General features: G+C 36.4%; 5 protein-coding genes across 20 annotated transcripts; 2 read left to right on the forward strand and 3 right to left on the reverse strand.

Moving 5' to 3' along the window:
- Positions 1 to 91: 91 nt before the first annotated feature.
- LOC117622276 (calcineurin B-like protein 10) lies at positions 92 to 2,779 on the reverse strand. Of its 6 annotated transcripts, none has more exons than XM_034352885.1 (9): positions 2,609 to 2,779; positions 2,318 to 2,492; positions 2,146 to 2,228; positions 1,938 to 1,997; positions 1,506 to 1,614; positions 1,357 to 1,409; positions 1,053 to 1,133; positions 754 to 969; positions 92 to 561 (listed from the first exon to the last, which is right to left on the reverse strand). In XM_034352885.1, exons 1-9 carry the CDS (start codon positions 2,678 to 2,680, stop codon positions 481 to 483), a joined length of 930 nt encoding a protein of 309 aa, XP_034208776.1. In that variant the 5' UTR covers positions 2,681 to 2,779; the 3' UTR covers positions 92 to 480. The 6 variants fall into 6 exon arrangements, with proteins under 6 accessions (XP_034208776.1, XP_034208775.1, XP_034208777.1 ...); XM_034352884.1 differs by having other exon boundaries at positions 1,345 to 1,409; XM_034352886.1 differs by having other exon boundaries at positions 857 to 969; positions 1,345 to 1,409; positions 2,609 to 2,777.
- A 1,045-nt stretch (positions 2,780 to 3,824) lies between these two features.
- LOC117622275 (phospholipase D alpha 4) lies at positions 3,825 to 6,837 on the reverse strand. Its single transcript, XM_034352883.1, has 4 exons — positions 6,688 to 6,837; positions 6,003 to 6,566; positions 4,722 to 5,919; positions 3,825 to 4,379 (listed from the first exon to the last, which is right to left on the reverse strand). Exons 1-4 carry the CDS (start codon positions 6,778 to 6,780, stop codon positions 3,934 to 3,936), a joined length of 2,301 nt encoding a protein of 766 aa, XP_034208774.1. The 5' UTR covers positions 6,781 to 6,837; the 3' UTR covers positions 3,825 to 3,933.
- Positions 6,838 to 14,884: 8,047 nt separating this feature from the next.
- On the forward strand, positions 14,885 to 15,729 carry LOC117622279 (PRA1 family protein F3-like). The gene has a single exon (XM_034352897.1). It carries the CDS (start codon positions 15,012 to 15,014, stop codon positions 15,570 to 15,572), a length of 561 nt encoding a protein of 186 aa, XP_034208788.1. The 5' UTR covers positions 14,885 to 15,011; the 3' UTR covers positions 15,573 to 15,729.
- Positions 15,730 to 16,622: 893 nt separating this feature from the next.
- On the forward strand, positions 16,623 to 19,891 carry LOC117620774 (U2 small nuclear ribonucleoprotein B''). 3 transcript variants are annotated; one of them, XM_034350982.1, is made up of 10 exons: positions 16,627 to 17,057; positions 17,157 to 17,219; positions 17,589 to 17,670; positions 17,786 to 17,860; positions 17,947 to 18,025; positions 18,161 to 18,206; positions 18,752 to 18,855; positions 19,018 to 19,087; positions 19,442 to 19,524; positions 19,602 to 19,891. In XM_034350982.1, exons 1-10 carry the CDS (start codon positions 16,668 to 16,670, stop codon positions 19,630 to 19,632), a joined length of 1,023 nt encoding a protein of 340 aa, XP_034206873.1. In that variant the 5' UTR covers positions 16,627 to 16,667; the 3' UTR covers positions 19,633 to 19,891. The 3 variants fall into 3 exon arrangements, with proteins under 3 accessions (XP_034206875.1, XP_034206874.1, XP_034206873.1); XM_034350984.1 differs by lacking the exon at positions 19,018 to 19,087 and having other exon boundaries at positions 16,623 to 17,057; XM_034350983.1 differs by lacking the exon at positions 17,786 to 17,860 and having other exon boundaries at positions 16,625 to 17,057.
- A 96-nt stretch (positions 19,892 to 19,987) lies between these two features.
- Positions 19,988 to 25,926, reverse strand: LOC117620772 (inactive protein kinase SELMODRAFT_444075). Of its 9 annotated transcripts, none has more exons than XM_034350976.1 (11): positions 25,853 to 25,926; positions 24,751 to 24,913; positions 23,976 to 24,165; positions 23,379 to 23,533; positions 23,205 to 23,299; positions 21,956 to 23,022; positions 21,705 to 21,865; positions 21,524 to 21,600; positions 21,275 to 21,422; positions 20,895 to 21,044; positions 19,988 to 20,524 (listed from the first exon to the last, which is right to left on the reverse strand). In XM_034350976.1, exons 3-11 carry the CDS (start codon positions 24,154 to 24,156, stop codon positions 20,243 to 20,245), a joined length of 2,316 nt encoding a protein of 771 aa, XP_034206867.1. In that variant the 5' UTR covers positions 24,157 to 24,165; positions 24,751 to 24,913; positions 25,853 to 25,926; the 3' UTR covers positions 19,988 to 20,242. The 9 variants fall into 9 exon arrangements, with proteins under 9 accessions (XP_034206867.1, XP_034206869.1, XP_034206870.1 ...); XM_034350978.1 differs by lacking the exon at positions 25,853 to 25,926 and adding an exon at positions 25,463 to 25,825 and having other exon boundaries at positions 24,789 to 24,913; XM_034350979.1 differs by lacking the exon at positions 25,853 to 25,926 and adding an exon at positions 25,463 to 25,825 and having other exon boundaries at positions 24,785 to 24,913.
- Positions 25,927 to 27,261: the final 1,335 nt, after the last annotated feature.

Genomic DNA, 27,261 nt, shown 5'->3' on the forward strand with positions numbered 1-27,261 from the left:
ATTCAAACTTGAAGAGAAAGGATTCTTTCATCTCTTTTTGCTTCATTTGAAAGTGCAAATAAAAGAATGGGCAAAAATTATTAAAATTAACTTTCGCACTCACAAAATAATTTATGCTCTTTTCAATTACTTTTATTTTTTTTTTATTTTTTTTGGGTCAAATGTTCTTTTCAATTACTATACATAAATTATTGGTACTTGTTCTTGGTGAACTTAATTTGACCAGTCTGGACCAGCCAGATCTAATTTTCAGGACACTGCAAAGTTCAGGCCGAGGAATTGAAACTGATTTTGATGATGGAAAGGGATGTGGTGTGCTGCCGTTTCCAAACGAGGTTCTTGATGAGGTTAAGGTTGGGGTTGCTTTTCACTTTCTCAATCCCAAGCCAGTTGAAGTGAGGGAACCTTCAAGGCAGTAAAAATCACAACCCAGAAAATCCCACAACGCACCATATCTAACCTCTGCCTCAGCATCCAAGCTTACTTTAGGAATAGCATTGCCAACATTAGTCTTCGACTTCGGTGTTGAAAATAAAGCTCGGGAAGACTGTCGTGATGTCCCTGGCAAGTCGATAACATAATTAGAATAGATTTAGAGAGGAAGAGAGAGAGATTCAATCATGACACTAAATAATAGATTGATAGAAGCATTGAAAAATAGAAAGGAAATCTAAGGAAACCGCTTTTATTTATTTTTTATTTTTGATAAACAACTCTTAGAACGCTAACTGATATCAAATGAAAGAAGTTTACTTGAAAGCAGAGGAATGGAAGAGGATGATTACTGAATGATCGTTGGAAGCAATGGTAAAACCTAAGAAGAATTAAAAGCAGAGGAATGGCAGTAAGCAAGTACTTTAAATGTGGAAGCGTCATGTTCTTTAGAAGTGTTGGGTGCTGAAGAGCAAAAGCTTTCCATTCGTCTTTGCTAATTTTATCATCCTTGTCAGAATCAGCATCTGCAAATGTCTGTGCAACGAAAGAGAACTTTGAGAGTGTAAAACTTCAGAATAAGGGAAACATACAGAAGTTTTAGCATCGGTTATTCTTGCCTTATCGACGATAGCTTCAAGAGTTTCATCTGGCACATGTATGCCAGATTCCAACAAAGTGGCAACTACCATTTGCCTGACCTGAAAGCAACCACAGCAGTTACTTAGAAGTAATACAACAGATGAAATAATCGTTTGAAAAATTACAATAAATCAAAGTGAAGACATTGCATCTTCCCAACTGCCTTCTTAGTCTTCTAATTTTGGTGTTTTATTTTTTTTCTTTTTTATTACTGTTGTTTTCAATGATTAAAGCATTCAGGCAAGAACTTGTTCATAGTCTGCAACACACCAAGATACTTACTTCTTCCCGCTCAATACATCCAGTTTGTCTCAAATCATACAACCTAAATGCGACTGCAACAAACCCAAAAGAGAGAAGAAGAAAAAAGTCCTTTAACATGAAATGCCTCCAAACTCTAAGCAGCTGAAGTTGGATTGTAGAATTCTTACAATCAATCTTGTCTTCAAGAGGAGCACATGGATGAAAAACACTAAGTGCATGGACAAACCCCTCGAATTCAATCACGCCATTTTTCTTTTCGTCGAAAACATCAAACACCTAGATTCCATTTCGTCATAGATTGGAAGAAAAAACAGATTAATATGTTGGTTCAGATTCATGTTCCATATATAGTCACCAATGTAATAGAACAGATTAATCTAAACTAGATGGCTCACAGTCACATTATATAGTTTTTAATTTATAAAAATATTGGATTGAAGGGTGAAATTTCATACAACTCTGCTCACATTGGCAATCCTAATTTCCTGAATCCCATTCAAGCAGTCAAGATGAACTGAATTATCATATCAAATAGAGAGAAAGAGAGATTTACTTTTTCATCATTGGAATAAATAAATAAATAGTCTCAATGAACTCACCCTATCCAGGAAAAGATTTTCACCTGCTGGAGTTTTGAATAGAGCCAACCTGAGCTCCTCCTGGAAATGAGAAATTAAAATGAAGTTAATAAATAAATAACCCAGAAGAAAAGAATTAAATTTCATGATCCATGTCAAAGAGATTAAAAATATTTAAAAATGAAATAAACGAGGGCCCCAATACAAACACGTGCATAAATTGATTAACCTTGTGAATTAAGCCATCATCAAGAATCGAACTACTCAACTGGTTGAACAATTCGCGCAATGCTTCCACCTCATTTACAGTAACTGAGAGTGAAAAGTAAAAAAAAAAAATTGAACCCAAAAAAAAAAAAAACATTTTTATTTATGAATGAAGGAGGAATTAGTAGACAAACATGGAGAGCTGGCAGCAAGGCGAACGATGTCGTCGTAAGTGTAGGAGAGGCGCTGATGAGGCCTTTGTCGATCGAAGCAACCAATTAAGCTGAAGATGAAAGACTCAACGAGGTCAATCAGTGGTTTGAACACCGCGCACAGCTTCTTGCCTAGCATCAGCGAGCTCGAACTCTCCTTCATTATTCAAATCAACACAGTTATTCAGTCAAATTTTCTCTTTTACTTTTCTCGGCAACCAAACAAACACAAATTATTAGAGAGAGAGAGAGAGAGAGAGAGAGAGAGAATACCGTATACGCAGAATTCTCTATACGAAATAGAAGATCACGGAGAAACAATCTAGATCTCTCATTGCTCGTCATCAGCGTTTGGACCAAATCAAATCTCAATTTGCTCTCGAAGGCTTCTGCGCAGAGAGAGAGAGAGAGAGAGAGAGATGGAGAGCGCAAGAGAGAGTTGAGTTTACCGCTAACTTCAGAAATCTGAAAAGAAGGGAATTTACTTATTTATATTTTGTTTTTTTTTTAAACTGAACTTATTTATTTTTATTTTAAATAAATTCTATTTTATATGAAAAATAAAAACAAATATCATATTATTTGTTGTTCCAAAAACCAGTCTAATTAATTAATTCTTCAATCATTAATAGTTTGGTTTAATATGACGTAATTTCATAAAAAAGAAAGTCAATATAATTAATTGTGATAAGAAAATTTATGAAATAGAGTAGTCGAGAGAATACTAGAGAGAATGAACAATTATGAAATAAATACGAAACTATAATTTATGGAAAAGTATGTTTCGTCATCCAAACTTTTTAGTATATGTGTGTGAGTAAATACCATTCTCCTTCTTATTGTACATAATTTATTAACATTTTGTATATGATAATAAACATATAAAAAGCGATAGTATATTAAATTCACACATACTACACGGATGTTAGAATTCGAATCCAAAATCTTATTTAAAATAATAAATACTCCAAATCACTACACTCGTGTATCCCTTACAATCACATCATATCTTTTAATTATTGTACGTAAGTGCTAAGCTTTAGAAGGCCCCACATACTAATTAGAGGTTACAATTATAAACCCAAAAACTAAAGAGCATTGCTATTGGGTTGCGTTGCAGATTTGCAATTTCCCTTTCTGTGGCCAAGCTTGTGTAGTGGATATGTGGATCATATGGCCTATTCATGACTCAGCAATTTTGTATGCTCTCTATCCTCTCTACTAATCATTTATAATTTATAATTTATAATTTATAATGCTCTTGAACCCAAAAAAGAAAAAGAAAAAATCCCCACAATTATTCTGAGGAGGTGGGGTGAGCAGAAGCAACAATTATTGACATATAAATAAATTCTTTAATCTTTACATCGAGAATCGATCCATTCACGCAACTAAAATTTGTCAAATGAAAACAGTGAATAATGTTTTTTCTTATTTTCTGTAAAATAAAAAATAACTAATATTCAAATATATAATATATCAAGTCAGAGTAACATTAATAATTAGTCATTAGGTAGTAATTTTCCCTGTTTATGTAATGGAATTCTTATTTCTCGCCCCAAAAACAAAGAAACAAAAAAACAAAAAAACAAAAAAAACTAGGTAGTAAACATTGGTGGTATCACTTTTGATCTCTTGCCCTTCACCGCGGACTTTGTATCTGGAAAAAGACCACCACTACCCTCCACGAGATCTTCAACATGACCTTCCTCTGTTACATTCATGGGGTATGTCACAAGGTGAACACCTTCCATGTCGACCGCTTCTTCACCACTGTAGGTTTTCCACATTTGATCTCCTATTAAACGCACCGTTTGCACGCATTCTAAGCTTTCGGGCTGCTTGAACAATTCTTCGGCACGGCCAGTGTGTTCATACCATAATGACATCCGGTACGCTTCAATGTCCCCTCCTGCGCTCATCATCGTCCTCTCGTCACCATTTTTGGACTGGTAGCATCCTATCGCAATCTCGGTGTCTCTATGACCGTCCATCGATCTTTGGTTTATGTTTGCAGATCCTATGATAAGGTATGCATCGTCCACTAAAACAAAGGAGGCACCAAAAAAGAATGAGAAGTTACTTCAATAATAAAACCATCCAGGTCACTTGTTTAAATGTACCAAAATGTTCTCCTTTTAGCATTACTCTACTTTAATTGTCGAAAATAAAAGCAGAAACGAGAATCCAAACTAAATAATAAGTAATAAATAATGATACATGTACCGTATTTATTGATCACATTACCGACCATATTTTTCACATAAGTAAGAGCGTGAAATTTATCTATGAAAGTAGATTTCACTTATGTAAGATATGCCGTTAGCTCATAAATATAGTAAAAGCAAGTTTATTGTTAAACAATTATTGAGATCCACATACATACCTATCATGAGCTTGGAGTGGACATACACCATGAACCTCCTATGCTTCTGTGCATTCCCGTACTGTGTTGCAGGGTTAGGAGAATGTGGAGGAATAAAATCTCCTTGGCTCTCTACTTCTCTGTTGGCAAGGCAATAGAAGTTCAAATAGTCTCTAGGGTGCCCTTCAACCCCACTTTCTTTTATGGCTTCTCCAATCAACCTATACATCATTGACATTGTCTCTCTGGTCCAATGAAGTATGTCTTGAACAGATTCACTCTCAGGTAAGCCTTCTGGCCACATTGGTATCACTATGTACACTGCAAATCTCTCCTTTGCTTTTATCTTATTGACCACTTTGAGAGCAATCTCAATGGGGATCAAATTTCTGCAACCACAGTTCTGATCTTTCTCCCACAAACGGCACCCTCCAATGAAATACTGGTTCTCAATGTACAGAAACTTATCGGCATGCCTGATTGCCTCAACATAAGCTTCATGGATGCTTTGCTCCACGGTTAAGTTTCGGAACAGTTGGCTTGCTGAAACATGATCTATTGATCTAAGAACTTGGACATTCCAACCCCTCTCAGATGTTGGTTTGCTTGCATAAGTCTGCTGAATGAGACTTGTTAAGGTGCTTGAAGGGACCAAGACAGAAGGATCACATTGCTTAGCCCACCGCTGCTCGAAATTCGTTAGTACATCCCAAGCAGCCTCACCGGTTACACAAGCGTGAGCATCGTGCCACGGAGTTCTTGGCCCTCCTTTCTGTAGGCTAGCCCCAGAAATGTTGGTCTGGTAGAAATCAGAACAGTGAGATTCTGTGTTGAGTGTGTGAAATAATGAATGTTGCTCTGTGTCATAGCGCCCATCACAAAGATCTAGGCCCCCAATGAAGCTCATAATTTCTCTGTCACTTGCACTGGTGCTGGATTTGGTGTCCACAGTTATGGTTTTCTGATGGTGGGAGAAGATTGTGGGAAACTTGTTGTGCAATCTAGGGCACAATCTGCATACTACTTTAGTGTGTGCAAAGCAGTAAAATGCATCTTCATCATGAGTTCTCATTATTCCTTTGTTCTTGATAATTGGTAAGGATGTTTCGTCATCCCAAAGCATTATTCTCACTGCCACACCTTCCTCAGCCTTCTGCTTTAGTAATTCACCGAGCTTCACTCCTCGCGCATGCGGGATGTCTGTTTGAGGATCCCTGACCTGCTTAAGAGCATATTAAGTTCCAAAAACAAAATTAGGAGTATTAATTTGTAGCTAGGAGATTGTGTTGCACTTCCATTTACCAGAACCATCTTAGGATTGAAAGACCAGCCTGCAATGTAAATCAAATTCTTTGCCCCCTCAATGGCTTTGTACACATCCTCCCATAGTCTTCTTGGAGTCCCACAAAGCTCCGAAGAAGGCTTGAAAGTTGAGCAATGATGAGCATCCTGATAAAGCGTGACATGACTATTGGATCTTTGTGGAAATGTTGCATTCCTTAGCCCCTGGAATTGACCATTATCAGCCGTCATCTGTCCCCAAGTTGGTTCAAATTGCACGGGCTTAAACCATAACATGAACCGGAGCTTGAGCTCTGGATTTGGCTTCCCATTTTCGATCACCAGAGGGAGAAAACTGTTGACAAAACTTGCTTCATTCAGTATCTCATGTGCCTGCATTTGAAATTTTCCCAAGATGGAACATTTCGTTTTCATGGTAATGGTAATCGTTGAATCAGACGGATGAGCACAGAGGATTCGAAAGGTTTGGTTCCAAACACGGTCGCGTTCATGGGTTGTCCTTGCTACTTTCTTGTTGTCTATCTTGATGGTCACATATGCAGGCTTCCCAGTTCCAAAAATACACTGCAGAACAGAATTTCCACACAAGTTTTTGTTCCAACAAAAACCAAAATCTATAAGACAAAGATCAAAATAAGCTACAAAATCAAATTTGGCTAATGCCGTAATCTTAATTAGTACTTACATTGAAGGGGAAAGGTGGTGGTGTGTAGGGTGTGGCATGGAAAATGGTAGCTTCAAGTGTTCCATGAAGAAAGTCATGTACCTTTCCCTCCATAGCTTTAGCCTTCAAGCAATCTGACCAGAGAGAGAGAGAGAGAGAGAGAGAGAGAGAGAGAGAGAGAGAGAGAGAGATTGAGATGGGTCACTTAGGTAAGTTCTATGTTGCAATATAGAAGATGGAAAGGGAAACTTTGAATGCAAATGATAAGGTTGGCGGCAGTAGGAAAAACTTGTGAAACCTTCAATGTCCAGTCTTAGAGGCAACCTTCAACTCCATCACAAGTTTTTACGTCAAGTTGAAGTATCTTAAACTCAAACTAACACATTTCCTTCCTTGGGCCAAAAACCTGATTTCCTAGTGTCCCATTTTTCTGGTGTTCCAAAGGGATTATAATAAATTTGAGACACATCTAAGAATTAGCTGAACGCATCATCGATGAACTAGACAACCCGAATTAAGAACTTGCTTAAACAAAATTTTGCCAAACTTTGAAAGGCATTAATTTTTAATACATTTCTGGGTTGCCCAACACCGCATAATTGGCAACCCTCCTCCAGTTGAATTTTACCAAACAAAATTTGTCTACTTAAAACCATTGGAGCCATTGTCTTCTGTGTAGATTCCCCAGCAAATTGGAGATCTATGTACACGAGCTAATCATTAGTGATGTAATAATTGAGCAAGTCAAAATTAAAATATATATATATATATATAAATTAAAGTCAAGGGTAACTTTATGTTTAAGGATCTTGGTTTGGAGGATGATGTGCGGGGAGGTGAGACGTGAGATTATAGAAAATGACTTAAGACACGTTTATGTTTTAATGTCAAACGTTACAAATAGAAACCCAAAAGAGAAAGAACATCAAGAAACGTGAAAAGGTTTCTACAAAAGCTAACTAAATGGGTTTAAAACAGGAAGTCCTCCTAGGGCAATATGGAAGTGGATTTGACATTAAAATATATATATATATATATATATGGGAAAAAAAAATTCACATGTCCTTCTGGGGTAAATGAAAGAGAAAAATCGATATGCGATATATCGAATTTAAATGCATAGTATGAATCAGAAACGAAATGGAACTTTTTTTTTAAATAATTTCAACAAAATGGTAAACACAAAAATTTAAGGTATATATTGATTCAAAGTATTTTCCATGCAACATCCTTGAGGCAACTTCATGTATTAAGAGAAGAGCATGATGAATAAGCAAGTTTTAAGCATCATTACAATAAATTCAAAAAAAAAAATTTCTTGAAAAAGAATGGATTTGTACAAAGCTATTTTACAACTAGTGACGGAGCTAGAAATGTTGTCATCAGGGTTTAACTTTAGCTAGTGTGTTGTTTGGTTGGCATGGCAAAATATAACTCCCTACGTGCTCAAATGATGTGCTATTTGACACTCTAAAATTTGACATAATTTTTAAGAAATCAATATTGAAAGCTTAAATATATTGCATGAATTTTTAAAAAAATTTAAAGGGACTTCGTGATTTCATGAATTTTTATTCCAATTCATAACACTTCGATTGAATTATGTGGAGTTTAATGAAGTTTGTTAGAAAACTTTTACAAAGTTTGAAAGTTAACATGTCAATCGGTTGTGTTTTTGCGGGTTTATATCACATTGTGTGAAAATTAAATCAACCCCAACACGACCTCCCTAGGCTAGTGGATTCAGATCCTCTACTTGTTGATATGTTGATATATTTTAGATGAGATGTCATGCTTGAAATAAAAGTCAAGCAGATCATGACAGAGAAAAAACAAAAAGAGAATTCGAATCCCTAAGCTATTGGTGGAAAATCCAACCCTGGCACAACCTTCAAAAATAGCATGTAACATAAGTTTGGTTAAGAAATAGTAAATATTGGATACCCATTAACCACTTGTTTTTAAAAATAAAACAAAATGCATTTTAAAAACGATCAATAGTCTAGGAAAAAACATAACATAAAACTACTTACTAATCAGTAACGAGTTTAATGTAATACAAAAATACCCATTTTTAACAAGTCACAAACGAATACACTCATTAGTGCTCGACGGGAACATTGAATTTTCCAAGTGTTACTGTCGTTTTACAAATTGTGCGAGCCAAATCTAATTCAAAGGGCTCGACGAGAACACTGAATTTTTCATGTGTTATTGTCGTTTTACAGGTTGTGCATACTTTCGCCAAAAAGCGTAAGAAATAACTAATAATTGAAATGGCCGTAACACGGTTCAAATGTGATGCTACGAGAAGAACCAAAAACAACAAACCAAAAAAGTTCAAACCTAAACAACAAAGTCCATCAACAAACCAGAAAAAAGTTTAACACCTATACCAAAACAATAATTAAGGACAAACAGATAAGATGAGAAGAGAAAAGCAGCATGTAGATCTATATAGAGTATTTTACCTTCAGTTCACAAGCAGAATGAACATTTCAAAATTTGTAGGTACGATTAGATTTGTACGACCTATGATATTTATACACCCCAATCTAAAAAGAGATATTTAGTGATATACCCATTTCTAGCACTAATATTATAAATAAACCATACACAATTGAATTCCTATAAACAAACCCAAAAAAAACCCAAAAAATGATAACTAGCCTTATTGAATTTAATATTGATTATTAAATTACTTTGATGCCCTATTGAGTGCTTTGGGTATTTTTATGAGATTTTGGGGTTGGGCTTGTTTTAAGAAATTGATGGCAGTTTTGTAATTTATAAGAAGTTAAAAGCTTTTTTGTTATGTTGTAAATGGGCTTTGGGTGTGTTTCTAAAGTCCATTTTATATAGGGTATTTTTATAATTTGGCCCCCATATTGGGTATAATAGTGAATCTCCCTTAAAAATCCACAACTTTATAAATTTCTCCAAAGTTAATGACTTTTTCAATACTTTTTTTACTTTTTAGAAAACATGATTAAATATACATAGATTTTTAGTTGCTCTATAAAAGTCTGAACTCAATCCCCTTGAAATTAATAATTTTTAAAAATTTATTAAAATCTCGATTGATTTTTTTTTTTTAAAAATATATTTTTTTGGTTGAAAAATAAAGTAGAATTACAAAGATCCTCGACCTCGAGTGATGTTATAACCTTACAAGTCAAACTTAAACTTTTTTTTTTTTAATACCTGAAACAGAAATTACCACTTGGAAATGAGGATAAAAGGCAGCATAAATGTTGGTTAGTTATAGGGAAAAAGACTTGTGATTTGACAAATGGAGATACTGGAGTCTAGAGCATGAAAAGGTGAAACTTGCTTCTTTCCTTTTCAAGCAATGGTCTCTAAAGTGAGAAGTTCAAAATCCAATTATGAGGTATCCAGCTAATATAAAAAATTTATTTAAAATTAAAATAATCAAATTTCATTTTCTAACTTTTACCACTTTAATCTTTGTCGTTTCAATTTGATCAAAATGATAAAAATGACAAACTATAGGGACCAAAAACGACTTTTTACCCAACATAAAAATGGGCTTCATTTCTTTATGCAACACTAGCCCCTCACACATGTGCCAATTGATTTTCTTTTTTATTTTTTATTTTATTTTTAGAATTAAAAAAAGATAGCATGGGCAGCTATGTTCCATAAAAGTATGACCTATTATTTGATTTGTTTTTAATTTTAATTTTTTTAATATGAAAAAATGTGAATTTACCATATTATCCTCATTTAATTAATAATTTTAATTTTTAATATTTGAATTAACTAAGAGTATTTTCTAGTATTTTGAATGTTTTACTATTATCTACCTTTTGTTTTATATACATAGATGGTCAACAATGTAATTAGCAAATTGGACAAAAATTTAGTATTACTCTTAAAATTGTTTTGTTTTTCCCCTTTCTTACTTTTGATTGTGTTGCCCCTGGAGACTTGCACCTACTATCATTAATCATCCTATAATAATTCTTAGCCAAATGACCAATTTGACCCTTGTAATTTGGCGCTTTTTTTTTCATTAGCTACTTGTGATTTTTTTTTTCTTTCATTGGGGTTTTATAGTTAGGTTATGTGCACAATCCATGAAAATTTTAAGTTTTTCAATTCGTGCATGGGCTAAAAGCATCTTTTGACAATAACAAAATACTTCTGACAGTATTTGATAGAAAAGTTTAGAAATGTTTATGAGTGATAAAAGCACTTTTGTACAAGCACTGCCATGTGCTTTATCCAAAAGCACGCCCCAGTGCTTTTTCAGAAAGCACTTCTATTTCTTATGAAATTTCAAAAGTTTTATAATAAAAACCTTTTTGCTAAAAGATTATGTGCAAAAATGCTTCTTAGATAAGCAAACCAAACAAGCCCAAAATCTTTTTCAATCAGGTCTTTATAGTAAGGTTTTGTTTCAATTAGCGTGCTATAGTTTCGTTTTCTTCCAAGGCTATGTCTTAACGTTTCAACCTAACATTTTCATCAAATTAATTTCACAAATTCTGCAGTTTGTCTTTGACTGTGAAAAATTAAAACTACCTGAACCTAATTTAAAAAAACATACAAACTACCTAGATAAAATTGATCATTTTTCTTAATCCCCTAACAAAAGCATAGGAAAATAAATTCAAACTACTCTAATTTACAGCGGAGAAAATCATTCTTCAATGTCAAAGAACATGCATGTTGCTCTAATCAACTGGTTTACGCCGCAGTGCAAAAACAACATACATACTACTCTAATCAACTAATTCACGTCGTCGCATGTGCAAAAAGAACAAACAAACTACTCTGATGAACTAATTTACGTCGTCGCATCTGCAAAAAGAACAAACACACTACTCTGATAAACAAACACACTACTCTGATGAACTAATTTCCGTCGTCGCATCTGCAAAAAGAACAAACACACTACTTTAATTAACTGATCTACACAACATTTTCAAAAAAGAAACAGTTGTTTTAGGGGGCCAACGTTCCATTATCTTATATGTTTCCGTAACAAGACTGACAATAAGATGTAACATAGATTTCTCCACCACCATCAACATATTCAGCATTTCACATGCTCTCTCAAAGGCGAGGCCCCATTACATGCTGTCCTACCGTGGCACTTTCCAGTTTGACCTGACGTGAGCAATTACCCGATGCGGCCGACTTTCACTTACAAGATCCTCATTCTACCGACGTGGCTCCTCCTCACTCGGTCGAGCTGCCAGCCAACGAACCAACTTCCCTCCACTAACGTCATGCCACGTGCGCTGTAGAAAAGCACCTAGATCTTTTCGGTACAATAGATAAAGTTTGACAGCCTTTTTTGTTTGATGCTTCCAGGATGCCACGTGGCAATGAGGGTCGGCGTCCGCCTCGTTGGTACCCATACGTCTCTTTCTGTTGCTCGTCCCCACCGAGCTTAATGTGGTCTAATCCACACAAGATTCCAACCAAGCCCTTCTTGAAGTCTAGTTGAAGGCAGTGGGCCCCTTGTTCCTTGACACACCCTTACCATAATTTTACAAGGAAGTTTTAGAATGCTTGCTACCATATAATAATCCCATGCTCCTGCTTACATCTCACCCTTAAACCTCGGAGAAATCTTTGGTCATGGGTTTAGGGGTTTTTTTCTTTTTTTTCTTTTCAAATTTTACTTTGTGCATGTGATGGTCAACTTTCACAAAAGAAGGATACATCAACTCATTTTAGGATTTTAGAATTATCAATTACGATGTAATTAATGTAATGCAATCAAAATTAACTCGAGAGCTTACATTTTATTACATAAGTGTAATAACTAAATTTTTTTTTATTTTAAGCAAAAAAGGAAGAAAAATTAGAGGAAAGTAAGCGATAATCTAATTTACGGGTAAGAATTTAATAATCTAATTTACAGGTAAGAATTTAAGATAGTGTTTAGTTTTTTTTTTTTTTGGTATAATACAAGAGGTAATCTAAATTACTTTAAATTACATTATTAATCTATGGGAAATATAATTTGAAGTTGGGTGCAAGGGACCGGCTCACTGCCATGACCAACTAGTATAAAATTTTATGTACATTCTATTTAATTTCTAAATAAAAAATTAAATACAAAAAAAAGGACATAGATTGTAAATGGAGCCATCATAATACCAATATGGCGGAAATGGGTAAAACTTCACCAATTACATGAGCCAATTTATAAAGCTGAAAATATCTGGAGAGAACTACCTCGAAAATAATTTTCTAGAACCCCTTTCAACCACCATAATTTTCACTCCAATCTAGTCCAATGATATTAATGACATAAACTAGCCGTTAACTGGCATGACTCTCCTAAAGAGACTAAAAACTCACAACAAATTGAACTAAGTTACTAGAATCATAAAAGAAAAAACATAAAACACTCGGAGTTTTTGGACTATTAAATAGACCAAACCAAAATAATAATCTAAAAAACTAAAACAACATCGACAAAAGGAAAATCAATAGCCTCTAATCTTCATTCAGGACATGACATTGACAATGTCACCTAGTTACTTCAAGGCCTCAAACGCACCAATGAGTAGTGGATCGACCATGATCAAGCCACAACACCTCAAACAGCAGCCTAGTAAGATGAGGCAAAACTAAAGTCAGTCCAGATATGAGACAATAGATAAGAGTAGATGGACATAAGTCCACCAAAACCCAAAAAACAATGAAGATCAGATGGGATCTGAGGGAAACCCCGAATATGAAGCTTTCACTCTCTTTTTTCTTTCGAATGATTTCTTATAAATAAACAAGAGGAAGAAAGAAAAAAAGAAATCTTAATGGTTGTCCCATTTATGCATGTAAATGAATTACTTGAATATTTATTGTGGCTAAGGTTTGATGGATGAGACAGAAATTCAAATTTTGGACATTTTTCAACAATATTGAGAAATATGTATCACTACACTAGAAGGTAATTAGTATTGTAATTAGGTTTAACTTGTAATTTTTTTAAAAAAAATTATAAAAATTGCGATAGAATTTTATTATATTAATAGAAATACAAAGTACAAAGGATATATATTATAAAAAGAGCAATCTCAATACGAATATGGCAGACATGGGTAAACTTCCTCAGTGACCTAAGTTACCCGAAAAGCTAAAACGATTTGGAGAGAATCACTAGCGAAAATATTTTTCTATAACCCATTTCAACCGTCATAATTTCCTCGAATCTAGTCCAATGACATCAATGACAAAAACTAATTGCTAATTGGCATGACTCTCCTAAAGAGACTAAAAACACCCAACAAACTTAACCAAGTTTATCGAATCATGAGAGAAAAAGATACAAAAAAAACTCATAGAGTTTCTCGACTTTATTAAACAAACTAAACTAAAATTAAAAGGCTAAAACAATGCCGGCAAAAAGGAAAACCCACGACCACTAATCTTTCTTTGGAACATGATATAGAGAGCGCTACCAAGTTATTTTAGGGTCTCAACACACGAATGAGAAGTGGATCTATCATGATCAAGCCGCAACACCTTAAAAAGTAGCCTCGTAAGATGAGGCACAACCAAAGCCAACTAAGATATGAGATAATAGATCTGTCAAAAGAAGAGTAGCCTCAAAACCCAAAGAACACCAAAGATTCGATGGGATCCAGGGGAAAAACCCCACAAATCTTAAGTGTTCTCTCTCTTAGCGGCTAATATTTTTGTTGAGAATTCCGCTCAAACTAGTTATTGTTAAATAAACTGAACAGTAAATCTAGAATGTAAAAAATTGGATCTTGAACTTAAATGCGTATAGGTCGGATATTTTCAAGTTGTGAAAGATCCAACTATAAAAGAAAGTTGTGTGGTTTATCTTGTAGTGTAGTCAGTCCTATTAATTCCCTTTGAAAAAAACTCAAGTAACAGTTGTATCAATCAAATCTTGAATCATGATCATATCATTTCAATGATGGCATCAATTCATAAACAGTTTCAACTCGTGATAGCATTAATCATTTGGATATTTCTTTGTTATTGTTTGAGGAACAATATTAATAACGATAATAAATCCAATTCCATAAACAAAAAACCAACCGAAACCAAACAAAACCCAGTAGAAATAATTGGCCACAACCCCATAAATGATTCCCATAACAAAAAACTTGTCCAAACTTTCATCAACATCAACCAATCACAATCCACACCGTGCCATGCACATACAATCAAAACCATGCACCTCACAGACACCTTATAAAAACCCTCTCCCAACCCCTAACACATAATTAATTCCCCCCAAATCCGACTCCTTCCATTTCCCCAGTCTCCTCCCCTTCTTCTTCCTTAATCTTCAACTCCCTCCTAACGGTCAACGCCGGTCAAAACCCATGACCACCTACGGCACGATCCCGACCTCGTCGTCTACTCAGGGCCCCTCCGGCGAGTACATCTCGCGCGCCAAGGAGCGCATCAAGGCCGGCCTCGGCGCTCGCCGGCCATGGAAGCTCATGTTCAACTTCAGATCCTTCAACTTCCCGTCGCCGTTCCGCGAGGTCTTCGGGCGAATCCGATCGAACGTCGCCTACTTCCGGATGAACTACGCGATCGTGGTGCTGCTGATCCTCTTCCTCAGCCTCCTCTGGCACCCGATCTCGCTTATCGTCTTCATCATCATGATGGCCGCCTGGCTCTTCCTCTACTTCCTCCGCGACGAGCCCCTCGTGCTCTTCGGCAAAACGGTGGACGATCGCGTCGTTTTGATCGTCTTGGCGGTGGTCACGATCGTGCTCTTGTTCTTGACCCATGCGACGGTGAATATTTTGGTGGCGCTGTTGATTGGGGTTGTGTTGGTGGTCGTGCACGCGGGGTTGAGAAAGACGGATGATTTGTCTGTGGATGAGGAGAACTCTGACTTGTTGACTCCTGCTGCATCTTCTTCATCTACTTAATTCAATCCAATTCAATTCTCTGTTTTTTTTTTTTTCCTCTTTCCTTTTCTTTTGTAATTTTGGGTTTTGATGATTGATGATTGAAGTTATTGTATCTGCCACTCTGCCCCCAATTTGTTCTTTTGCGATCAATCTAGTGAAGTTATTAATTTTTTTCTTGAATGTTCATTAGAAGATCGGGAATTCGAACACAGAACCTCCCCGTAACTTGAGCTACAAGCACTTAGGTTTTTGGGGTTTAGGTTAGGGATGTGTTTTGGTGGAATAGGGGATGTGGTTTGGAAAATGTTGGTCCAAATCTTTTTTGTCTCCAAGTCAAATTCAGATTTAAGTGGGATTTGTTGTGCAGAGTGACTTGGCAGTGGTCACTGTGGATTGGGTGAAATTTTGAGGGATTGAAAAACACCTGAGAAACTGCAAAGGTATTGAAACTCAGAAAATTCGGTTTAATTACCCATTTGCTTTAATTTCAGTTAGTAGGGTGGATGCCTTCTAAAACCCCCCAACGGTGACTCGTCTATTTCATCTCTTCATGTACCACTCGTTTACTCCTCATCTTCCTCTACAATATGGCCCCACCAGATTCATGCAGCTACAGCTCATTCTTTTCGAATTTGTGTATAGCTCTAGCTCGGGTGCTTACATCACCTCCTTATGATTCAGTCGCTAAAATATATAAACCAATTGTTACACACACAAAAATGGCCGAATCATAAAAGATAAAATATACAATTGCCCTTACAAGAAGTTTGTAGTTTAAATAATTAAGTGTAGTTGCTAATATAGCGAGGTCTTATTTATAATTTGCATACAAAGAAGATGCTATTGGCCTTGATTTAATTGCCAAAATCTTAAATTTGACCTTAACATGCGAGGGGGTTTTTTTTCGAAACAACATCTCATATATGAAGATAAATATTAACTACTCAAGTTATAAGTTTTTTTTTTTGGTTAACGTTAATTTTGATTAACCAAAGTAAAATTGTAAATTATTGGCAAAAACAAAAGTAAAATTGTAAATTAGAATCGAAAAAAAGAAGGAGAAGGCAAAAAAAAACCAAAACGCAAATTTGTTTGGCGTTGAGTTTTTTCTTCATGTCTAGTCCCCCGAACTCCCAAATTGTAATTTTACCTGCACCCCGCGCACAAACCTCAGTTCAGAGTTCAGACATCAGAGAACGACCTCCTCCTCCTCCTCCACGACCACCGCTACTGGGCCCCACTTACTCTCTCACTCTTCAATCTCCACCGCCTGTTTTCTCTGGCCGCAACCAAATGGCTCATCCGCCGCACGATCCCTACTACCTGCAGCAGCAACCACCGCTGCCGCCACAGCAACAGGATTTCAGTGACCGGAGTGTGATCAACACGCTCTTCGTCTCGGGCCTCCCCGACGACGTCAAGGCGCGTGAGATTCACAACCTCTTCCGCCGCCGCCCTGGCTTCGACTCTTGCCAGCTCAAGTACACCGGCCGCGGCAACCAGGTAAAAAAAGCTTTTCCCTTTCCCCTTTTTCTTTTTGTTTAAATTTTTGTTTGGTTCGCGAGGGAAAAAAATGTAAACCTTCTTATAAATTCGTTTCAGGTCGTTGCTTTTGCTACGTTTTTCAATCACCAATCAGCAATGGCAGCTCTGCATTCGTTAAATGTGAGCAAAAATAACAAGTTCAATTTGTTGATACATTTATATATGCATTTGCTTAATTCTTTGAGTAAATAAGCTCCTAAAAAGAAATTTGGTAACATGAATTTTCTCTGTAATCTCTTCTAACAAGTATTTGTGTAATGCATATGTCATGTAGGGTTTGTTAGTGTTTTCCAATTCAATTAGTGATGTTCTGATAAACTTATTTAAGAGCTCGTTTTGATTTGTTCCTATTCGGATATTGTTGGTGAATGCCAAAATTGGTAATCCGAAAGGAGGACTTTAACCTTTCAATGATGACAATGCATGAAACTTGGCTTATAATTGGTGTTCCTTCTAAGTTTGTTCTTCCATTGACGGTCACATTAACAGGGTGTGAAATTTGATCCTCAAACTGGGTCCCTGCTGCATATTGAACTGGCCAGATCAAACTCAAGAAGGAAGCGTAAACCAGGTTGATATTTACATTTATTGCTGATTCAAATTAAAAATTTATATTGTTTCCTCAGAATCAATATAGAGAATTTGGTTACATTTTCAGATGGTTAATATACATGTTACTTGCACAGGTAGTGGAGCCTATGTTGTTATAGATAAAAGAACTAAAAAAGAGGCTGATACCCAAGAAACATCTAGCGATGATGGTATTGTGCTTTTTTCTTGTTGAATTTCTCTTTTGCCCCATCTTCGTGTCTGACTTGTGCATAATGACTCTTTTTTGCACGTTCAGGAGACAGCGAAACTGATGAACCATCTGAAACTGAAAATAATGATTCTGGCGACAAGACTGAATTAGAGACTACAAAGAGGTTGAAAGAGCTCAAAAAATGCATTAATTTTATTAGATCACAGAATCGCATCTTGCACAGAAGTGCAAATATAATAGAGTTGTTTCTAACCTACTCTTAGGTGCTAAGGCTGTTTTCCTGTTTGGTTGTGTGCAGCGCTGAGACAGCAGTGGATTCTGACAATGCTGTAGCTACTGTAAATGTAAGTGAAATTTGTGATGATTCTTTAAATGCAAAGACTTATATTATTTTTTGTTGAGGACTATTGTGATATTTAGGCCTGGCAGAGTTCTATGTTATTTAGACTATTACTACTCACAAAAAATGATTCTTTCTTTCCTGCCTTTTTTGAATCTTTAAGTGGAAACATACTGCCTAAAACCTTCCGTTGTCTAACTTTTATAGTGCAAGATAAAAAAGTATGCAGAAAGATACTAAAGATATGTTTTATGAGAACAAATATTTTCTGTATTTTTTTTTCAGGGTTGTTTTCTTCTTAATGTATGTTTTCTAGTCTTTGCCAAAAGTCTGCTATACAATGTACTACAGAGTTTTTGGATTTGCAAAGCAAATTTTTTATGCTTTGACAAACTTAGTTTTGATTTTTATGACATCTATACTTGAAAATGATTGACTTCACTCTGCAGACATTTCTATGAGTGCCATGTGAATATATATTGGCAGAAATTCCATATGTAGGATTCTAAATTTAATTATCTCCAATCCAGTTTCCAATTTTCTGTGCAGGAACAATCGGAAAAGCATGTTGACGGAGGACCATGTTCCACTCTGTTCATTGCAAATCTAGGTCCAAATTGCACTGAAGATGAACTGAAGCAAGTTCTATCTAAGTGAGTAGTTATTCTTCACCTGGATACTCTCACATTTCCTTGTAGATTTGGTCGAATACAATTCTTATTTCCTGGCCCTCGTCTGACTATGTTTATATTTCTAGTGCATAATCATCCTTTGAATAGATTATTGGAAAAGTTGATGACCTCAATTGGTTCCAGGTACCCTGGATTTAATGTGATCAAATTGCGTGCTAAAGGTGGAATGCCAGTTGCATTTGCTGATTTTGAGGTACCCCATGCTCAATACTGGCATTTTCTTTTTCAGTTATGTAGTTTGGGAGAAGAGATTTTAACTTGGGACCTGGGCACTTAGTGCTGGCAATTATAGATATTTTATAAGTTAATCCAGCAGGCTTTTAGACATATAAGCAGTTTATTTTTCATGTCAGAATTGGCAGAAAGTATCAATGACTTTGGCTAGTATTTTTCCTTTACAGTACTTTATCACTTCAATTAAATGAAAACAAAATATGCGATCAAAGCGTCATTCCAGTGACTTGTATTAGTTGGGGGTATGAGTTTCTACCAAGACAAACCAAGTCTTGCAATGTCCGTGCTCTTTAACTTTATTCCACGCTGGCAGGAAATTGAACAAGCCAATAAAGCCATGGACGAACTTCGTGGCAACTCGTTACCATCTTCAGACAGGGGTGGCATGCATATAGAGTATTTCCTCTCTTCTCTTATTTTATTATCCTTTGTTCAAAACTTACATCTTTAGTAAGTGTTTCCTCCCTTCTCAGATATGCAAGGTCTAAGATGAGGAAGTCGTAGGAGAAAAGGAACTGAGGTGACAATATTCAAGCAGTTTCATGCACATGTTGATCTCAACCGTCCTGCATCTAACGCAGTTTTCTGAATCCATCTTGGCTGTTAGTCTTATATCAATTATGAGTTTCAAACTCCAACATTGTAAAGCTACAAAACATTCCTTGTATTGAAATTTTTGCAGAATAGTTGTTGATGCTTGGGTAAGACTCCGTTGTTCTCTCATAAGAGTTATAAATATTATGCAGTGTGGTGACTTAAACTTGCTCATGCTGTAGAATTGCAATCATGTTTTGATTGTATACCAATCGTAGACTTCCATTCCATCAGAGCTTCATATTAATGCGTACAAAGTTCGAAATTCAAAACTGCTTCAGCTGGAAAACCATTGACTTGTCGATTCAACCAAAAAAGTTATCGTTCTGAACCCGGTCAAAATGGTAATTTCCTTAGATTACCGAAAAAATTACAAGGCCTTGCTATTCTCTTCTTTTACTATACAGAAGTAAAATGCAGGTGGCATTAAACAAAATATAAGAGGAATATGGATTACATTACAAAAAGGAGTGCACGTATTTAGTCTTCCAAATATGTGTAAATCTAAAAGGCTAGCGCTTTACAAATGGTGTTCAGATGAAGTCCTCCTTGCCTTGTCCCTTTCCCAAAAACCTGGCCGTACGTTCTCAAGAGAGAGCTTCCTATACCCTTCCATCGGTTCATCCAGTAGTGGACCACTATAGTGTTCCTTCTCCTGCGGCTGGTGCTGCTGTTGATGCTCTGACCAAATCCGACCACTCCGGCATCCCACATCATGACCATTCCGGCATCCCACATCATACCCGGGTGTTGATGCGTAATTTGTGTCCATTACCATGTCACCTTCTAGCATACGCAAAACCTAGAACATGAAACAAACACATGGCGAACAGACGAGATAAGTTGCCGATAAAGGTAGAAGTAGCACCAGATATTACTAAAACGAGTACCCAAACATGAAACCTTCTGAATATTGGGAAGTAAAAGTCCCTTCACAATATAACACCATTTCACTTTTTATTACTTCGTTTTACCAGAATTTAAGTTTACCTTGACTACACAATTTTATGTATTTTAGGAATTGTTTATGAGCTTTCTTAACTCTCAAGTGTCTGAAAAAGAGTAACAGTCTAATTATACTCAAATTGGGCTCTAGTGTTATGTTTAACATATCAAGTATAGTGTCTATTATGACAAGTTGGGTTGTCTTCATTTCAGAAGTTGCTCTTTACCTGTGACATGCGAGGCCTAGATTGAGGATCCCGCCGAATGCATAGAGAGGCAGCATGCAGCATGCAATAAACCTCTTGTTCCGAATAGAAGTTGTCAAGTCTTGGGTCAATCAGTTCATCAATAGCGTATTCTTCCAATAATGGGCGTGCCTGTATTAATTAGAAAGTTATAAGTTATAAGCAATAAAATAGGGCAACAGCCTAGAAGAACTAAAGGAGAAACCCTCAATAATCTGATTAATCAGTCTTATTGTAATACCAAAGTTTTTTATGTTCCAGGGCAATTTTATGTAGATATGAAAAATCTCACACTGAAACACTGAAACTAGAAGGCCAATAATTGGTAAACATACATATAGTCAGAACTTGATTAATCATACCCATTCTGTGAGGCATTGTTGCCCCTTAGGCCGGTTAAGGTCCACAGCTTTTCGCCCAGTAACAAGTTCCACCAACACCACCCCAAAGGAATAAACATCAGCCTTTTCTGTGATTTGGCCACTTTGAGCATATTCAGGAGCCAAATATCTGCACCAGAGGGCAACTTATCAGATAATTGGACAGCAGCATATAACATAACTGGATGGAAGGTTAAATGGTATAAGTAAAGGCAGTTATTTAACATTTACCCAAATGTTCCAATAACTCTTGTGTCCACGCCTGTGTCCCCATCAGGCTGCCACCTTGCAAGGCCAAAATCCCCAACCTTGCACAAAAAGTGGATAAATTTAAGGACATGTTTATCTTCAACATTAACTAGGGAAATACACAATTTACGCATCTGAATGCAAGACTAAAAGGTTGTAATACCAGTGGCTCAAAATCATGGGTGATGAGGATGTTGTTTGGCCGCATGTCACGGTGCACAATGCAACCCACCCTGCATTCTTCATGAAGATATCGCAGTCCTCGAGCTGCTCCCACGGCGATCTTTTGCCGTGCAGACCATTCTAAAGGCTCACGATGTCGCCCTGAAACAGACCCAGAACCATTGTGAGTCCTCAACATAGTTTCCAGCCAAAAGTTAACAGCAAGTATGAATCAATACAGAATAAGCTTACTGTTGTCAGAAAAAGAAATATTACTGTATAGATGAGAATCTAATGACCCATTGCAAATATATTCATAGACCAGCAATCTTCGTTTGTCCTCAATACAGAAGCCAATCAACATGACAACATTTCGGTGCTGAGCACAGCTCAGGACTTCTACTTCGGAACAAAACTCTTGATCCCCCTGAGAACTAGCCAATTTGTGTTGCTTGACAGCAACAGCCTGGCCATCTGGTAGCACCCCTCTATGAACAGAGCCAAACCCACCTTCAGCCAAAAAATTGGCTTGGGAAAATCCTCCAGTAGCAAGCTCCAGCTCCGCATAGCTGAACCACCTTGGAGGTTTTCCAAACACAGGTGCCTTGTGTTGACATATTGAACACAATGGAGGAGGACCTGGAGGAGCATTTCTAGACAGAGAAATTGCTTCTCTCAGATTTCCACTGAACTCCATGTCAGCTCTATAATTTGGCATTCCAATTCCAGCATCCCTATCGAGTTTCGAAAATTTCTCTAGCAAAGCTTTGGTAGTGGATGCTTTAGAATTATCATTAGTTCTGTGTGAACTTTCTTCCATGTGTTGCGAGGATGGACGATGAGAATTAAGAAATTCTGCTATCCATGGTTGGAACCTCATACTTGCTGAAGATGTTGATAAGTTTTCACTGTCAGTGTCTGAACTACTGTCATCAAGAACCTTGTTTTCTTTACTAACTAATGATTCCTCTTTCTTCATGTCTCCATTTATTTCTGAAACGAAAAATGGTGAAGTTCCTGGATCTGAACTTGACACCGATGAAGTTCCAGCCTCAGTGGCTGTAAATGGAGTCCCTAGCTCTGGACTACTAGTTGGAGTCACAACAGGCCCTCGAATGGAATTCAAAGAGTCATTCTTCTTCTTGGGATGTTTATCAGTCCCTTCATCAAGCTGAGAAGGCAAGGAACGAGCCAATTCAGGTTCCTTCTTAGAAGATCCATTCAAATTCAAGCGAAGAACTTTTGGCTGGGAACGCTTCATAACCACGATGTTGCACTGCAGCTCTTCCATGCAGTGTTTTTCCTCATGTTTAAGATGCCTGTAAAAATCACAAACCCATCAAGATGTAGACAACGGCATGTAATTTTAAAGCAAGATCATATCTCTAATTAAGAAATCAAAGACGATAACATGGGAAGACTACATGCTACTTCAACTTCGTATCTTCCTATTCATATGGAGTTATAAACAACAAGCCTGTTTGTGGAAAGGAAGCATTACTTGTCTAAAACAACCCAACTGGCTTGAGCTTTCTTGGCCTCTACAGCCACAGAACCAGAAGGTGAGCCAGAAATAATCTTTATCTTGACATTTATCTGCAACATAGCGTCAAACAAGGCATCAACAGACATGGAAATGAGTATTATGAATAAGAACAGGTATCGATGCACTTACCTTATTTGGATCATAAACTTCATGCAGCTGAAGGATCATCTGAGAGCAGGTATCTGAAATATCACACTTGAGCTCTGAGGTTGTTCCTGAATGAGACTTCCGGTTACCACTGGCACAGTCCCCTGCAAATCTTGGGAAACCCCAAAATTTTCTACCTGAAAATAGGAGAATATGACTTAGTTGTCAGTATCAAAATTTTCAACAAGTAAACAAATTGTGAAAATGGAAAGAGATGCTGGATGGAGAGCTTAAAGACTTAAGGTTCAGCTTCACAATTTGTCTACTAAAACTTGAGTGCAAGTGTTTTGTCACATTAAACAACAGAGTGTTGAATTTGAATTAAACAACCAAACATCCATAAACGGCCGTCATTGACTCAAATAAATTCAAATTACAGTGTAAGCTGCAGTGACAGAGTCGATGATGACCAAGACTCACATGACCACCACGAAGTCAAATGAAACTTAATTAGAAACATACATCCAACCTCAACAACCCAGAACACATTAAAACTTAACCGATCATAAAGTAAAACACACCAACATTCTGTTATCATTGAAAATGGGCAAAAATCTACTAGAGGCAAAGTAAAGATACCTGAACTTTGAGAGGGGACAACCACAAGCAGTGTTATGCAATCTCCAGGTTGAACAACATGAGTCAAGGCCCACACCAGAGCAGTCTTGGGAATTTCCTTGGACGCCTTAACGGCCACGACAACCTTCTCGGCGTCATCGGAGCCTTTCTCTTGCCTCACCCGCTTCTGTTCTCGACTCATTACCAAATTCTGCATCACACAATTGTTGCAAACCACCTTGCTTAAGACTTTCAATACTCAAATGCCATCAAGACCATATGCAAAGAAACATAACCGAAAGAATATTTCCATAACTTGTTTAACTTTACCCCCACTGTTCTAGATTCCGAAACATGTACTACCCGACATGCAAACCATTCTCTCTAGCAGCCTAGCTCCAGCAGAGCATCAATTGACAAGACCCTTATTACCAATTCACCTAACTTCCCAAGAATCAAATTCAGAACTCCACTTGGGGTCCTCACTTTCTCTAGCTTTTGGTCACTCTCAGGCAGTGAAATCTTGGATGAAAACTCCCAGGTTGGAAGTGATGGTTTTCTAGTTCTAAATACCCTTTTGGCTCTAAAAGCAAGATATTGGTTCTCTGATTTTATTTTTAAAATTTTCTTTTTTAACTGTGCAATATTTTACGAGTTCTGGCGCCTAGCAAGAAGGAGAATCAAGCAGAATATGCAAAACGACAGAGGTATAGCATCACTGCTTTCGATTCTTCAAATCAACTGGTCAAAATGGTGAAACAAATAGTGCAAAAAGTAAAAGTGGCCAAATCAATGCCTCAGAGAGCTTCAGATTCCACAGGATGATGTACCCACGAAGAACAATCAAATCACCAACAAGACCAAAGAGGTAGTACAGGTTGTGAGGCTCTCATATCAGACCCCTCCAATCTCTAAAAAGCCTCAAAATCAAATCGTCTTTGCAACACACAAGCCTGGACCTGCAAAATGTTGGAGACCAAATCTGATAAGCGTCAGAGTTAAAAAGAAGAAAGAGATAAATAAAAAAAAAAAGGAAACCAAATAGATTGGATTGGAGTGAAAATGAAGGAAAACAAAACATAAACTAACGTCCTGATCCAAAAAACTTCTATTGTTTTCCTCAGTTTTCTCAGCAACCAAACAAATATGAACAAAACCAAAGTATAATATATTAAATTAATAGCAGCTAACCATCAATATATTAAACCCAAATACTATATGCTTAAAATCTTCCACAACCCACCACCTAAAAATCAGAACAACTGAAAGAATAAAAAGATTTGAGAAAGCCCCATTAACAACAATAATAAACTGGAAGGAAATACGGCATTTTACAACCAACCCCACTTGACCCCCACCACGTGAAAACCATCAAAAAAGCTAGTAAATCTTCAAAAGCAGAGCTTCTTCTATAAACGACAACATATCTGTTCTACTAACATATATGAAATTTGTACTTAAACCCCAAAGGGTTCGTTAAGCTTAAACCCAGAAGCAAAAACCATTACCAAATCTAACACTTGCTTCGTTGGGTTTTGTTCTTCTTTCGCATCAGAGAGCACGCAATGAAAGACGCGCCAGAAAAGTAAAAGAAAATAGGAAAAACAGAGTAAAAATGGGAATTGAAAACGAGTGAAGAACGCCAAAAACTCTTTAGGGTTTCTCGAGAGTGAGCGAGAGAAGAGATAAATTTCACATTAATGATAAGCAGGAACCTTCTGTGAAGGTAATAAAAGTGAAGAAGGGATCAAAACCAATGAGACAGACAGAGACTGGAGGGAGAAGAGAGAGAGAGAGTGAACACAAATTTTTACTACATTGTTGTACAAACAGAAACAAAAAACACTCAAAGACACAAAAAGAGAGAGAGAAAGAGAGGAAAGAGATGATGAGAGGACCTCTCTGTCTCCGCAAGTCAGAGAGTCAGAGACCGATGGATCGCCGTCGAGGATCGAGCTGTCAAATGCCCCTGCTTCTGAACTTTATTACAGAAATTGACTCTTTATATTATTATTTTCTGTGCTAGCAAGAGATGCGATTTACGGCGTCGTATTGCTTTTGTGTGGGCCGGCCAGCCCAGAGAGAGAGGAAAACAAAACAAAAAAAAGCTCACGTTTGGCTGCTCTTCAAACGGCGCGCACACCTATGACATTGTGTAATTAAGGGCAGTTAATTTTGATTCAAAAATGTGGGACCCGCGTAATTTGATCTGCTTTTTTTGTTTTTCTTTCCCTTCTTGTTTGAATTAAAGGATAATAAAGGAAAATTGTTTAAATTAAAGTTTATTGAAGGGAAGTGAGTAAGATTATAAAAAGAGAAAAGGAAATCTGTTCGATGATTTATTTCAGTAGCCGAAAAGTTGTGATTTCAATGTCCTAAACTTTATTATTGTCATTATTGACCCATCAATAATGCGGATTGTTCAAATGCCATTGTACTAATTACTAAACCTAATTGGATAGTGTCCTTCAATTTTGGTCCAAGATTTAACTTCACATTTATAGCTTCATTTGATATCAACTTCATAAATGAAAAGATTTTTTTTGAACCCTAAGGCCTGTTTGGTTCGCGGAAAAAATTTGACAGGAAATAATTTCTCATCTTTTTTTTAAGGGATGAGAAATTGAAGATTTCTTTCACATTTTTGGTAATATTTGAAAAGTAACCAAGAAATACCACTTTATTTTCTTTCCAATATTAATGGATCGGATTTTTATCTGAATAGGAGATGGATTGGACTTTTCAATCCAATAGTACGATTACAATTCGAATCTGGTAATTCGATTATAAATGGATCCGGATATAGATGATAGTCGATCTGATCCGATAATAATCCGATACGACTTACTATGAAGTATAATTTAATTTTTATGCTTTATATTAGTATTTTATATGTGTAAATGAGTAATTTTATTTGCACTAATAGTACACTTAAAACTAATGCTTATGATACAATATTAAAATTTGATATAAAAATTAGATAAATGCAATAAAATAGCGAGGGTACTAATGACATTTTGATATTTTGTACATCTCAAAATAAATCCGATAATAATCTAATCTGATTCGAATTTGACGCGTAACAGATATGGATTGATAGATGCAATAGGATAGTTTGAATACGATCCGAATCCAATAATCCGATTATAAATTCATTTAGATTTGGATTGAGGTATATTTGATCTAAATTCGATCCGTTTACATGTCTAATTATAAGTCTAAGTACATGTGTTTCAAGCGATGTATCGTAGATTTAAGTCTTTTTTGATTTCGATGTAATTTTCTTCAAATCAAATTAACATATTGT

Source organism: Prunus dulcis, chromosome 3 (assembly GCF_902201215.1).
Source record: "Prunus dulcis chromosome 3, ALMONDv2, whole genome shotgun sequence".
NCBI lineage: Eukaryota > Viridiplantae > Streptophyta > Magnoliopsida > Rosales > Rosaceae > Prunus > Prunus dulcis.

Excerpts from the sequence above, each read along its gene's own strand:
- LOC117622276 (XM_034352884.1), bottom strand. The coding sequence starts at position 2,680 with ATGACGAGCAATGAGAGATCTAGATTGTTTCTCCGTGATCTTCTATTT. Across the intron at positions 1,998-2,145 it reads ATGATGGCTTAATTCACAAG|GAGGAGCTCAGGTTGGCTCT; the intron begins GTTAATCAATTT and ends TCTCATTTCCAG. Across the intron at positions 562-753 it reads TTCCATTCCTCTGCTTTCAA|GGACATCACGACAGTCTTCC; the intron begins GTAAACTTCTTT and ends TCGACTTGCCAG.
- LOC117622275 (XM_034352883.1), bottom strand. The coding sequence starts at position 6,780 with ATGGAGGGAAAGGTACATGACTTTCTTCATGGAACACTTGAAGCTACC. Across the intron at positions 6,567-6,687 it reads CACCACCTTTCCCCTTCAAT|TGTATTTTTGGAACTGGGAA; the intron begins GTAAGTACTAAT and ends TCTGTTCTGCAG. Across the intron at positions 5,920-6,002 it reads TCAATCCTAAGATGGTTCTG|GTCAGGGATCCTCAAACAGA; the intron begins GTAAATGGAAGT and ends GCTCTTAAGCAG.
- LOC117622279 (XM_034352897.1), top strand. The coding sequence starts at position 15,012 with ATGACCACCTACGGCACGATCCCGACCTCGTCGTCTACTCAGGGCCCC.
- LOC117620774 (XM_034350982.1), top strand. The coding sequence starts at position 16,668 with ATGTCTAGTCCCCCGAACTCCCAAATTGTAATTTTACCTGCACCCCGC. Across the intron at positions 17,861-17,946 it reads AGAAACATCTAGCGATGATG|GAGACAGCGAAACTGATGAA; the intron begins GTATTGTGCTTT and ends TTGCACGTTCAG. Across the intron at positions 18,207-18,751 it reads ATGCTGTAGCTACTGTAAAT|GAACAATCGGAAAAGCATGT; the intron begins GTAAGTGAAATT and ends TTTTCTGTGCAG.
- LOC117620772 (XM_034350973.1), bottom strand. The coding sequence starts at position 24,171 with ATGCAGAATTTGGTAATGAGTCGAGAACAGAAGCGGGTGAGGCAAGAG. Across the intron at positions 23,534-23,975 it reads TGTCCCCTCTCAAAGTTCAG|GTAGAAAATTTTGGGGTTTC; the intron begins GTATCTTTACTT and ends TCCTATTTTCAG. Across the intron at positions 20,525-20,894 it reads CTAGGCCTCGCATGTCACAG|GTTTTGCGTATGCTAGAAGG; the intron begins GTAAAGAGCAAC and ends TTCATGTTCTAG.